The sequence below is a fragment of the Protopterus annectens genome, chromosome 9.part0 (genome assembly GCF_019279795.1).
Source record: "Protopterus annectens isolate FY-2018-M chromosome 9.part0, PAN1.0, whole genome shotgun sequence".
Taxonomy (NCBI): Eukaryota; Metazoa; Chordata; order Ceratodontiformes; family Protopteridae; genus Protopterus; species Protopterus annectens.
In genome coordinates, this window is record NC_056743.1 from 1112643459 (window position 1) to 1112656832 (window position 13374).

At 41.1% G+C, this 13374-nt stretch overlaps 1 protein-coding gene across 1 annotated transcript in view; it reads right to left on the bottom strand.

Annotated features, from left to right (window-relative positions):
- ITGA5 (integrin subunit alpha 5) overlaps positions 1 to 13374 on the bottom strand; it is an 805866-nt gene that overhangs the window by 518044 nt on the left and 274448 nt on the right. The window contains exon 7 of the mRNA XM_044083969.1: positions 4010 to 4135. Within this exon, the coding sequence (XP_043939904.1) occupies positions 4010 to 4135 (126 nt within the window). The remainder of the gene's footprint in view (positions 1 to 4009; positions 4136 to 13374) is intronic.

Sequence of the window (13374 nt, forward strand, 5' to 3'; positions counted from 1 at the left end):
GGAATGGAATCCTCAGCATCAGAATCTTCATAAGGGGGAAAGGAGTAATCTTGTTCCTCAGAGGAGCCTGAGGAAATAGACACTTGATCAGAGGAGGCATAATCTTCCTCTTGTCTAGGCCTTTTGTCAGGTGGGGGTTGGGAACCCCGGATTAAGAGAGATCAAATCTTCAGCCATTTTAAGCATCTGCTTCTTAGGCATGGGGCCTTAAACTGGAGAGTGAAGTGCATTCTTTTTTGGTTTAAGAGGAGTCTTAAACTTAGGATACGTTTTTATGGTGAGTGTCGTCGGTCTGAAGACACCTTCAGAAACCGAAGGTGTTTCTGCAGCACCGGCGTCTTTCTGCAAAGTAGTCGGTAGGGCTTAAAGGAAATGGCTGCGTCGGCCTAGAACTCTCCGCCATAGGATCCGAAGCGGTCTCTGGTTCCAATTCTGCGGTAGCCAGGGGCTGCGTAGGCGCCTCACTGAAAACCGGTGAACCGGAGACCGGCCCAGCCGAGGCCTCGGAGTCTGGCTTGGGTCTAGGCTGCCTGTCCTTATCTTTGCGTTTTTTTGTGCACGCCGGTAGTCGGTTGCTCCGACGGCATAGTGTAATTACATTTTCTACCGAAGTAGCGTTGTGCGAAATCAAAGCGTCGTTTTATAGTTCGCTTATTGAACCTAGCACAAAAGCGACAACCAGTGATGTCGTAGTCTGGGCCTAGGCAAGGTATACAATAAGAATGAAAATCCTTATGAGGTATTTGCTTCCCACAAGAAATACAATTGTTAACTTTTTCTGACATCTGTCTGAGGCAAGAAAAGTTTCCCCAATGGGGTACTTAGCTTTATTGAAGACCTCGGATCTGAAATTCGACTTCGAAAATCTCAGGAGTCGGCCGACAGGCACTTGCGAGCTGCTTCTGCTTCGGGCACCGTGCGGCAAGAAAGACTGAAGAAAATGGGGTTGGATGCATCATATATACCCCTGGCGCACTGACGTCAGGGAAGAAGTGACAGTAACCGACGCCGGACCAAGACTTTGGAATTCTGGAGGACTGCGGGACTGCCTGACGACAGGATAACCCAAGTGTGATGACTGCAGCAGGGTAACACGGTGAACATCGGGAATTTTAGTACATAAAAGAGTAGCTTAGGACCACAATGCAGTCTTTGATGCCACAACTAGTGCAGGTTTGGATTAGACAATTACATGTTAAAAGTTGGTAAGAACACATTGCTGGCACAGATCCCTCAAATGTAAGGCAGGCCAATCACAAACTGTATAATATACTACAGCAGGCAATGTAGGCACAGCTGCCATAGTGAAACACAATGAACATCTAAGGTAGAGTGAGAAAGCACAGTGTAGTTTACTAATGCAAATTCATAACGTCCTGCACAGAATACTAATGTTGATAGGAACTGCGCTACAAAGATGAGTGCCATAACACAAGTAGGTTTAAAAACAAAACATTACACTTCAGTATGCAACTTACTCAGGTTTATAACAGTGCAGTATACAAAATAAATGCTATTACAAACCATCAATGCCATCTGCAGACTTGTTAAATTTGCAACACAATGATCATCACTGTGTCTAAAGACGCATACCTTCCCATCCCAGTTAGAGCCACAATATCTACCCCATCCAATCTTCCAAAATCTGCATGAAAACTATTGCTCTTCCCTGAGAGCTAAACTACAAGTGAAGCACTTTCAATACTCCATTTGAAGCCAAGGAGGGACTGTTGGGACTTTAGTTACTCCATCATTTGATTTCACATCTGTGAAAGGAGCTTTAGCAAAATTGTTCCAGTTACTTGGACCTAGTTCCCTCAGGACATTAGACAACCTACACATCATAAAATTGTTCCATACAAAACTTTACAAACACCTAAAGGACCCCTACAAATGCTCCTGTTTCTTCAAAGGGCAAGACTTCTATTCATACTACAAAGCTTCAATTAGCAACTTGACCTATTAGTCTGAATTCTAATTCAAGAATTAAAATATGTAAATACAAAGTACTTTACTCTCCTGCTTGTTTATTCCTCCACCCCTTCCTACTTGTTTAATACAAGTGACAATATATGGCCATATTCCAAGAGCTCTCTCAGTCTAAGTGACCTGCGTCTGTGGAAGGCCCATCTATAAACAGGCTTACACCAGGGATAGAGTCCAAAAAAAACTACTCTCAGTGAAAGTGGTCACTTACACTGACAGCAAATCTTTTCGAATAAGGCTCCATGTCATACCTTAGGCTTAATTTGCTTTACACAAAATGGCGATGTACTGGCAAATTAGGTAAAGCAGTACTGTACCACATCTGCAAGCCTTACATTGTGTTTAATCATAAATAACAATGTTCAGTAATCTGAAATACTAAAATGCTGACCTTTGCTACTTGTAATATTGTAAAATGTAACAGCTTAGGTACTTTGCGCTGCAAATCATATTAACTTTTAAATTTCCTGTGCTTCTGCAACAGCATTGTGTCTAGAAAGGGTCCCAGGACCAGTGCACCCACTTACCTCGTCAACAATCACAATATAAGGCAGGCTTAAGACACAGAACAGTGCTATAACAATGCAATTGAAGTAGACAAACACAAAGAGTGCAGTAAACACTGGATAAGCAGATACAAACAAGCAGTTAAATTTAATACAGTGCAATAAGGTACAGCAGCAGTATGAAAGTACATCAAAAACAAGTATACCAGGTAAGGGCAAGCAGAGCCCCTCAAAACGTATACAAGGTAAGGGGGGAGTAGATGCACCCATAAAGATAACTGCTGTATTTTAAAGCAGAAGAAAACAAAATCCCACCTGTCCAAGTAAGAACCAGCAAAATAAACCAAATACAAAAGCAACATACTTGAATAAAAATGTTACAATAAATATAACAAGATATCAATGTAATTACATAGTGCAGCGATGATCATCCTTACTTCATTGCAGGAATATAGAGCAGGTTTCTGCCAGAGCCAGGACACGAAGTAGACAAGGCAGGTTCCCACAGAACTGCTTTCTGACATTCTATCAGAATACTCAACCTACACACACTGACCTTATAACAGGCCCCTCATATAACAGACATCTCACAGAAATAAGTTATTAAAAAGTGCACACATACTTTCTATTCCTGAGTGAAAGCTGATGCATACAAAACTATACAAAGAGGAATAAATACCATAAGGTAGGCAAGTACATACCAAAGGAAAAACAACTCAAGATTCATTATGACCTATTAAACCAGAAGAATGTGCACAGCCTATAATGTATTCCCATCTAGATGTACAAAATTAAAAAATCATAATCTAGGCCGTATCCAAATATTCTAGCTATTATGAAACATATGACAGAATCATCAATACAAATTCACAAATGTGCAACTTCTCTAATAACTTAAAGTCTGAGAATCAGTTACAGGAGTGTTCTGAATACCAGTTTTGCTTTTTGAACACCTATTTAAAGATTTTACTATTTTCTATGGCTGGGAGACAATGCAAGGAAAACATCTGGTGACAATGTCCCTTTCTGGCAGAGTGACTTAGAATCTATATCAAGTGCACAGTAACCCCCAGCAGACAGATGTATCCCCACTGCATGAGCTCTTATGAACAATTTAAGAAACCATCAAATGTCTGAAGGTCCACCATCTTGCACCACCTCACAGTGAGATAAAAAAAAGCTACTACATCTGTCTTCCTAATGGCTGTAATGAAAAAAGTCCTTAATCTTTATCACAGTCTGATTTGTATTTGCAGTGACCACAAAAAAATAGCACAATTTTCATTTTGTGCAGCACAGAAACAAAAGTGAATCAGATGAACATACATGAGGAACAAAGCACAAAAGGAAAATTAGCTCTGAAGTGGATGCAGCATGAATATCCCAAAGAACAACCAGTGGCCACAGTAGCACTGGGCAAATATGTTAAGTGTTACAGCACATTACATGTTAAAGAAATGCTTTTGTGACAGACATGCCAAATCACTATAAAAACTGAATCTGAAAAACTACATTACCAAGATAACTATCATCATAGCTGGTACCAGCCTGGCGTGTCATCATCTGTCCATAGATAGGTAGAATGAAGTAGTCTGGGTAATAGCCATTCACAATCTGCTCTGGACTGGCTGTGATCACCTGACCTTTTAAAAAGAATACAAAAGGTTAGCACAGTTTCCATTTACAGGCCTGCAACCAAGAAATCCTTCATTTTGTTAATGCTGCCACATAACTCTAAGTATCCGATAAGGCAACTTTCAAAGCATAATCACCGAGCTCTATATCATGCCATTAAATAGAGCACCTGTACTGCTGTTGGTGTGAAACAGCTCAGGCTGCTCTAGTGTTACAGCCCCGTAGTACTGCTACTTTTCTCAGTTAATTCACATAGTGGTTTTTGAGTTAATCCAAGGGCAATTCTATACATGATGGGGAAAGAAATATACTGTGTGAAGCCATCGTTTTGTCACCCCTCCCCTTTGACTGAACTACTTATTCCTGGCACAAAGATGACTAGGACCCAATAATTACACTACCTCCATCAGTTGGCTGGTACAAAGCAATGCCTGTCTAGAGCTGCTTCCAAATAAATGCAGCACAAAATGTATACAACTTGGTCAACCAAGTACCTGTGCATGACCGACAACATAGTATTGGAAATACCATTCAGGAGGTGCTCTTGCAGTGGAAAATCAACAGCCCATCTTGTGATGGACTGAAACAATCGCACACTTCCAACAATTCCCAGACAGCTACTACAGCACTCTAGCACCTGTCACAGCCAGGTCTTCTGCAGAGAAGGAAACTGGAGCAAACTCAGCAAGGCAGTAGCTCATAGCAGTGCTCTGGTTAAACCCAAGCCAATTGCGGTGGTGGTGCTGCGGTAGCGTTGTCGCCTCAGTAAGACGTTGTCCTGTTCGATTCTCAGCTAAAGCATCTTGTGTGGAGACATGCGTGAATGGGCATTCCTTCGTTGAAGGTTGTGCGTCAGAGCTGGAAACTCAGTACGTAAAAATCTACTGCCAATCATTAGCAGACCGGAGTTCCGCTGTGGCGACCCCTAACCAGGAAAAGCCGAAAGATACAACAACATGTTGCTGTCTAGTGCTCTGTGGTTCTGATAAATGTTTCAGCTGTAGCATACACTCAATTTGAGTTTTGTAAGACTTTTTCTAGTACTCACTAAAAATAGAAATCACAGAGAAAAACCTTTGAGAAATGGTTACTGACAAAGGATTAAACAAGACATGTCTCTATGTGTACATTATATTTTGACTTGGATTACATCTTGTATAGCTCAGGCTCAATTATCAGCTTGAGCATGGGAGAAGCAAACTGAACATGGTTGGAGTCTGGGACTTACCTGGCTTGGCCATACCACCTGAAAGGAGTCTGAGGGCCCACTAAAAAAGTGCACCATCTGGGAAAGACCATCTCCTACCCTGAGGGAGAGGTGAGACTGGCAAGTTTGAACAGTAGAGGGTGCAATGTCCGATGCAATAACTACAGAACAATTCTCTCCTGCTTGCTTTTGGGGGGGGGGGTTAAGAGCATTCATATAAATTTAACCTCAGCTGGCTGACTGTTGCTATGTGCTTGCTCCTACTCCAGCTTCCAAGGGTATTGGAGGTTAACAGAATAAGTGGGATGACAGGGGGTGGGAACATGACGGTAAAGAGGGAATAGACAGGGTCCAAAAAAAATCATACAAGCACCTTTTCCCAGCTCCTTTGGCAACTATTAAAACCAGACTATACTACCTGCAATTTGAAATTGAAAAATGATTTTGGGTACTAGAAAAGCAGCTAGTCACGAAGATGAGTCTGGGGGGAAAATCTTGTAAATTAGGTCATTAATCACACTCTAAAGCACAAACTAACCTGTAGTTGTCTGCTTCTCCCCCATAACCATCTCCCAGCACCAGATTAACAAGGGGGATAATTGATCTGCTGCTCTGGGAAAACATCTGAAACATGCACTGCTGCTACTCAATTTAGTCTGAAATCCTGTGCTATTGTCATTCCAAACAGTCTAATAAATTTTAGCTCCAGGCCCATAATTCAGCAATGCCAATGTCTGAATAAAGGACCACTATGACAATCTTCACTTGAAGTTCTACACAGTCCAAAACGGTTTGAGGTTCAACAAGCATTTTTATCATTGAACGGTTGCATGGGGAAGTCACTCTGACATCATCTTAAAGAGCTACTTTTTGTCCAAAATGCACATTGAAGGCAAAGCTGAGAAGACTAATTTACCCTACCTGCTGACAAATCACGACCCATTAGCTTAGGATGGAAATAGTGAGAAATTACTGAAGATTCTCAAATTTACAGAAAGCGTTTACACGATTTGGTTGCAGTACGTTTCATATTCGAGTACGTTTCCTATTTGTTACTTGCATGTGTAAACACAATCTGACTCTTACAGAAATGCAAAGGAATAGCAGAGAAGAGTCTTAAAAAAGTAAAATTGGCCCCGAGTTTCAGATTCTGCCTTCTACACTCCTTCCTAGTTGTCGGAGTACCATATTTCTAGGCTTACACAGTTCAGCTAATTGATGGTTACTCTCAAATATCAGGCTTCTTTACCTGAGAATACATCAATAGAGTCACTGCCAAGGAGAGGAAAAGAATATAGGTGCAATTCATAGCACAAAGTAAAACTCTTATTAGGTTTAGCCTCAGCAACTTTATCACAGTATGTGTAAAACAGAGCTACATCCCTACTGTGTGCATTTTCTATGGCAATACATTTTCAAATGTGAGAGGTGAAATAATGCAAGAACAAGACAGATGAATTTCTAAGGAAAGTATAATATTTAATTCAACCTCAACATGACATGAAATCTGGAAAAAGGAGAGGTGAAGACGCTGATAAATTATGATTTTTTTTAATATGTGGAAGTGGATCATTCTAAAGGGAGACAAATACGAGATCATCTTAAAGGGAGACAAACGCACTCCAGAGAAAGGAAACGCTGTGTTTAGTGTGTAGTTGTCCTTTTAAAATCACCTAGTATTCACAGTGCAAGGAAAGGTTATGCAGTCATACAAATACCACCCCAAACTGTTTCAGAATCCACACTGGAAGCTTTAGAGAGGTGCCATATCCCCTTCTTGAACCCTACAGCCTATTAATTTCTAGGTACAAAGAATAATGGCAGGCAAGTACTGTTTATTCTGGTTAAACCATGAAACTGCAGCCTCGTATACATTAAGTGCATTACAATCAAAAGTAAATTAATTCTGAAGGTTGGCAAGTTACAGCATACTGCGTTAAATAATGAAACTGAATGGAAACTAACTTAAATGAATAATTTATGTAGCTTGCTTTTATATAGTGCTTTACTTTTGTTTTTTAACCCATTAACATCTATGTGGTGTGGCACATCAACACCTCTAGCTGGCTCACATATTTTACATTCAAGAGAATCCGTTTATTTTTCAGAAAAAATATAAGAAACAAAATAAACTATTCTGGGAATAAAAACTATTAAAATTATAAAAACAGCAATGTTATCAGTAAGAAGTATTCTTCACAATGATGGTACATTTGTAGTCTTTCCATAAATGCTACATCATAATGCATACAAACCCCAAATTATATATTTTGTTAATCTTTCACGAATAAATTGCTATATATTGGAAAATTCTACTACCTAGACATTTGTTAGAACTTTTTTGGTAACCAAAGTTTCACACAATAAGAAATTCTTCTGAGAACATCTTCGTGATATTTACAGAAATATGAAAAAATATACAACAGTGTACGGATCCCTGTTCTCTGGACCCAACAGCAAGCTGCCTCTCAGTTAAACACGACACTTTAAAAAGTTTACCTTCTGGTGTCTTACAAGCACCCTGTGTAGGTTTACATTTAAATATCTTTGTATTCCTGACATTATGTACAATACCATTCTGCGACTTGCACTCTAGGACCTGCACCCCCCACCCTGCATTTTCCTTGCAATACTAAATCCTTACTTCTACTTGGGTAATCTTAGGTTTCTGCGGACTTACTCCCATTAACATTACCGTGCAAAGAACAGTGTGTGTTCAACTTTCCTTATATGTAGGGTAGCACACACTCAGCCAGCGCTGTCCCCACCTGAAACCCTCTTTAACCAACCCCACCTTTACGCCCACTGCCTAATAATTTCCTTTACAGTCATTCCCAGTGGAAAAGTTTGAATTTGGCTACAGAAATCAAGTTTAGCCCAGACTATATTTACCACTTGCCCTGCAATCCTTGCCAAAGGTTTTATCCTGCTCCGTTTGCTCTGCTCACTCCGCTCCTCTCCCTACCCCCAAATCCCTCCCACCCTATCTGTACTCAAATTTAATCTAGTAAAATACCGCTCCCACTAATATCCAACCAATCAACTCATACCTCCCATAATCTCCACCCCTCTACTCCTCCTTCCTACTTATCATACATCCTAATCACAACACAGTCATGTCACTAACTACTACAATTATAATCCTTTGCTGCACTATTCTAGCATTTACTACATCTTACGAAAACATTTCAGTCAATTCTCCCAACCACTTCCATTGCACTCTGTCAACTACCCTTCTCAAATACCTACCACACAATTTCACTACTCCAACCCCAAAATGCCTCCTTCCACCACACCTACCTAATTATCATGCCCGCACCTCATCTGAATGCAAATTATTCTTAAAACACCGCAAGTATTTCACTGCATATACAAAACATATCTTCCACATTCTCTCTAAACTTACTCTCAGTGGAGACATGCACCCTAACCCTGGCCCCAATTTCTCCAACCTCTCCACAAAACCCCCTCCAAATAGCTCCCGTCACCCAAATCACACTTAATAAAAAGCCAACAGACCTCATGCCTCTTATCAGAAGCACCTGTAACAAAATCCAAGACCTCCAGGCATACATATACCTGTATTCCCCCGACATCCTTATCCTAACCGAATCTTGGCTTAAACCTCACATCAAAAGTGAAGAAATACTCCCACCTGGATATAACATCCTCCGCAAGGACAGAATATCCAGAAAAGGAGGAGGAGTGGCACTGATGTATAATCACCACCTCAATATCCAAATTCTCACCCAGTCAGCTCCCCAGCTTGACAAGGAAGAAATCCTCTATGCTACCCTAAAATTAAATCCTAAGAAAGCAATCCACTTAATAGGTTGCTACCTCCCTCCAGGCCAAAATATACCCCCCTTGAAAACCTATTAAAGTAGGGCAATCTCTCCCTACCCCAAGAAACCATCATACTCTGTGACTATTAACTGGCTATCCTGCAATAGTAAACACCCAGCACTCCACCTAGATCTCCATGGCTTCTCACAGCTTATACAATCCCCAACCAGGATAAATAAAAACCCCAATAATCACACCATTCTTGATTGGGCCCTAGTCAACAAAGATCCTCACTCTTACCTGGCAGGCTTCCTTACCTGTCTCCCTAAGTGACCACTCCCCAACCTTCCTACTAAAACACCACATAAATAGCAGCAAACCCATTGTCCACAGACACATTCGCTACAAAGCTAAATTCAACTCCAGCTCCTTTACCACCTCCCTACAAAAAATAAACTGGTCACCCCTAAAATACCTCAACCTAGATGAAGCAGTCCACTACTTTAACAGCACTTTCCTCAACATCTTTAACTCCCATGTCCCCCAAAGATGCACCAAAATCCGAACTAAAAAATCCCCCTGGCTACAAAAAAACACCAAAGACCTTATGAAATCCAGGGATAAAATATGGGAACAATGGCGCACAACCAAAAAAACCCTCAATATAGGCAACTATTCCTTGAACTACGTAACAAAGTCAAAAAGTAAGTAAAAGCAGAAAAAGCCCTTTTCTATCAGACATCCCTAAACTTTTCCCAAAACAACCCAAAGCAATTCTGGTCCACAATTAACTCTATCCTCTGCCCAGGGAAGGTAAACACCCCCCCCCCCACCAACCACCCCTCTCTCCACCTGTAGCATAGCTGACTCTTTCAACAAACATTCTACGGAGACCGTTCTATCTCTAACTAAAAAAACACTTCCCTACATCAACACCCCCTACTCCCAAACCAACTCCACCCCTCCCCCTCCCTTCTTCCTTTCCACAGTACCCACCTCCAACATAAAAAAACTATGACAAAACATAAACCCACAAGACTAGCAGCTGACAACCTGCCCACAGAATTCATAAAAATAGCAGCTGATGTTTTAGCTTATCCCATTCTCCATATTAATCAACCGCTCCATATCTGAGCCCTATGTGCCACCCTTATGAAAAATATCCCACATCATACACCTACACAAAGGCGGCCCCTCAACAGACATTTCCAACTACTGCCCCACTGCCATCCTCTCGCCTCTCTCCAAGATACTCGAAAAATGTATCAACTCACAGATCTCCAATTATCTCCTGGACAATAATCTCCTCTCCTACATAAAGCATGGTTTCAAACCACACCATAGCACCACAACTGCTCTGCTCTCCTTCAGTAACACCATTTTCCAACATAAAAACAATGGCCTTTTCTCCTCTGCTGTATTTCTTAACCTATCAAAGGCTTTTGATATTGTATCACATGATCTTCTACTCTGCACTCCCCAACCTCTCCTTTTCCATAACTGCCATCAGTTGGTTCCACAACTATCTACACAGCTGCCAGCAGTCAGTTGTCTGGCACAATGATCTATCCCCTCGCTTCCCTGTTACTCCCCCAAGGCTCCATCCTTGGCCCCTTGCATTTTTCCATTTTTACCAATGACCTGCACACTGCCACCAAACATGCCTCCCTCATGCAGTATGCAGATGACTCCACTCTCATCTGTTCAGCTCCAACTCTAACAGAACTACAACAGATCACTCAAGCATCTTTCTCTTCTGTTGAAAGTTGGCTATTAAATGCTCAACTCCTCCTCAACCCAAATAAGACCAAACTCCTCATCTTTCAACCCTCAAAATCTACCCCGAACATCCACCATTTCAACATACTTGCCAAAGACAACACTTCCCATCTCACCAACAGCCCACACTAAGCTACTCTGTGTACAGATTGACAACAAACTCAAATTTGACACTCCTATCACACAATAAAAAAGTCCACAAAAAACTGGGCGACTTGCATAGAAACCAACAATACCTAACCAAACCAGCCAGAATTTCTACTGCAACTTCCAAACTAATCTCAACCCTACTATATGCATCACCCATACTCTCAAATCTTTGACAATCAGACCTAAAGAAACTCGAAGCCTGCTACAATACAAATTGCAAAATTTGCATCAGGGGACTCCCACCGCAGTCACCACCGTCTCTCCCTTAGAAACTTAAACTGGCTTGAGCTCCCTCAATTCCTACACATTACCCAACTTACCTTTGCTCAAACTTGTAAACCACCCTCTTAAAATTCCCTCACTTCACACACTTCAACCCTACTAATCCTCCAGACCCCTGCATTCTTACAAAATAAAATCTACTCCAAGTCACCAAACCCAACAACTCTGCAGGGGAAGCACTATTCTCCTACTCCATATCCAAAATTTGGAACTCACTTCCCGTGCCATAACTACCCTCCCTTCCAGCAGTCTCTTCAAAAATACTCTTAAAGCACACCTAAAATCTCACTGGCTATGTCCTTGTCCATACCCCAACTAACCCCCCTTTCTCCTGTACCACTAATTAGCTGCCAGCTCTACTATTAGCTGTTAACAGGTTATCAGTATTCCATATCCTTTAACTAGCAGATGATTGCAGTACAATGTTTATTCTTTTCTCTATGTGAAAAATTAATACTACTAGGCAAATGTCTTGCACCTTATATTGTTATTATACTATAACATATGTCATTACCTGTCAGACTGTGTCTTTGCTATAAATAAGCGTTTTTTTCCCCCCTCTGAAATGCTAGATTATACTCTTATATTATGTGAAATTTTGCTTGTTTGAATATATGGTGCCTTCCTTGTGATATTATACTCTGACATATAGGTAATTTCGCCTGTTGAACTGTGTCTTTATTATAATTATACGGTTTCTTTTTTCATCTGATATGCTAGATTGTACTCTTATATTATGTAAATCTCATGTGTCTGAATATATGGAACTTTTCTCCCCGGGCCTCTGCTGAAAATGGGCATATACCCAGTCGGACTTTCCCGGTCAACAAATGTAAAATAAATATGCTTAACTGTAAAGTTAGCAATAGCACTAAATAGCTTTAAAGATATGCAATTTAACAGTGCAAGTATCAGAATGTTTCTTCAGGAACATCAAAGTTTCACCTGATGTCTTGCAACAGTTTGCAAGTCACTTAGTTTTGAAATGTTAAGTAGATATGGAAACATGGTTTCTTTTCATAATTAACCAGCAAAATTGCAGGTATAACAGAAAATAAATGCATGCTGACAATGAACTTCCTCGTCTCCCCTGTCATTTCTCACCGTACCCCCTCAATAACATGTAGGGCTCTCAGCTATGAAAATACGAACATAAAGGAAAATAGGACTTGGCAACAAATGGATTAATTTCTCAACTGCAGGACATCTTAGTCTCAAGTCAACAGTCTTAAGTGTCATTGTTAGTCTATGCACTTTCTAATACTGCCCATCAGCAGATACATCACTTGGTTAAAGAAGCTAGCACCCAAAAAGGGCTAGAAACCATACGGAAAGTACAGCTGTGGACACTTACCATAAATATAGATGTTTGAGTGTATTCACTGTTGCAGTCATTACATCTGGGTTATCTGCCTGCAGGTAGCCCTCAGCTGGCCCGAAAACCAGAGTCTTGGGATTTCTGAGTCGGATGCGGTCACTTCTTCCATGTCGTCAGGGGTATAAACCATGCAGCCGACACCATTGCATCAGTTTTTCTTGCCCCAGATGTCAGGAGCCCACAAAACAGGAAGCAATTACATGGTGTGGAACACCTCCAGTAAAAAGTAAATTCCATTGCCATCAGGAGTACAAGGAGATGAGGTGCATGGCAAAGAGGTGGCGAAGGCTAAGGATAAGGCGTATGAAGAGTTGTATGAAAGGTTGGACACTAAGGAGGGAGAAAAGGACCTCTACCGACTGGCTAGACAGAGGGACCAAGCTAGTAAAGATGCGCAGTAAGGGTGATAAAGGATACGGAGGGAAATGTACTCACAAGCGAGGAGAGTGTGTTGAGCAGATGGAAAGAGTACTTTGAGGAGTTGATGAATCAAGAGAATGAGAGGGAGAGAAGGTTGGATGATGTGGGGAGAGTGAATCATGAAGTACAATGAATTAAGCAAGGATGAAGTAAGGATAGCTATGAAGAGGATGAAGAATGGAAAGGCTGTTGGTCCAGATGACATACCTGTGGAAGCATGGAGGTGTTTAGGTGAAATGGCAGTG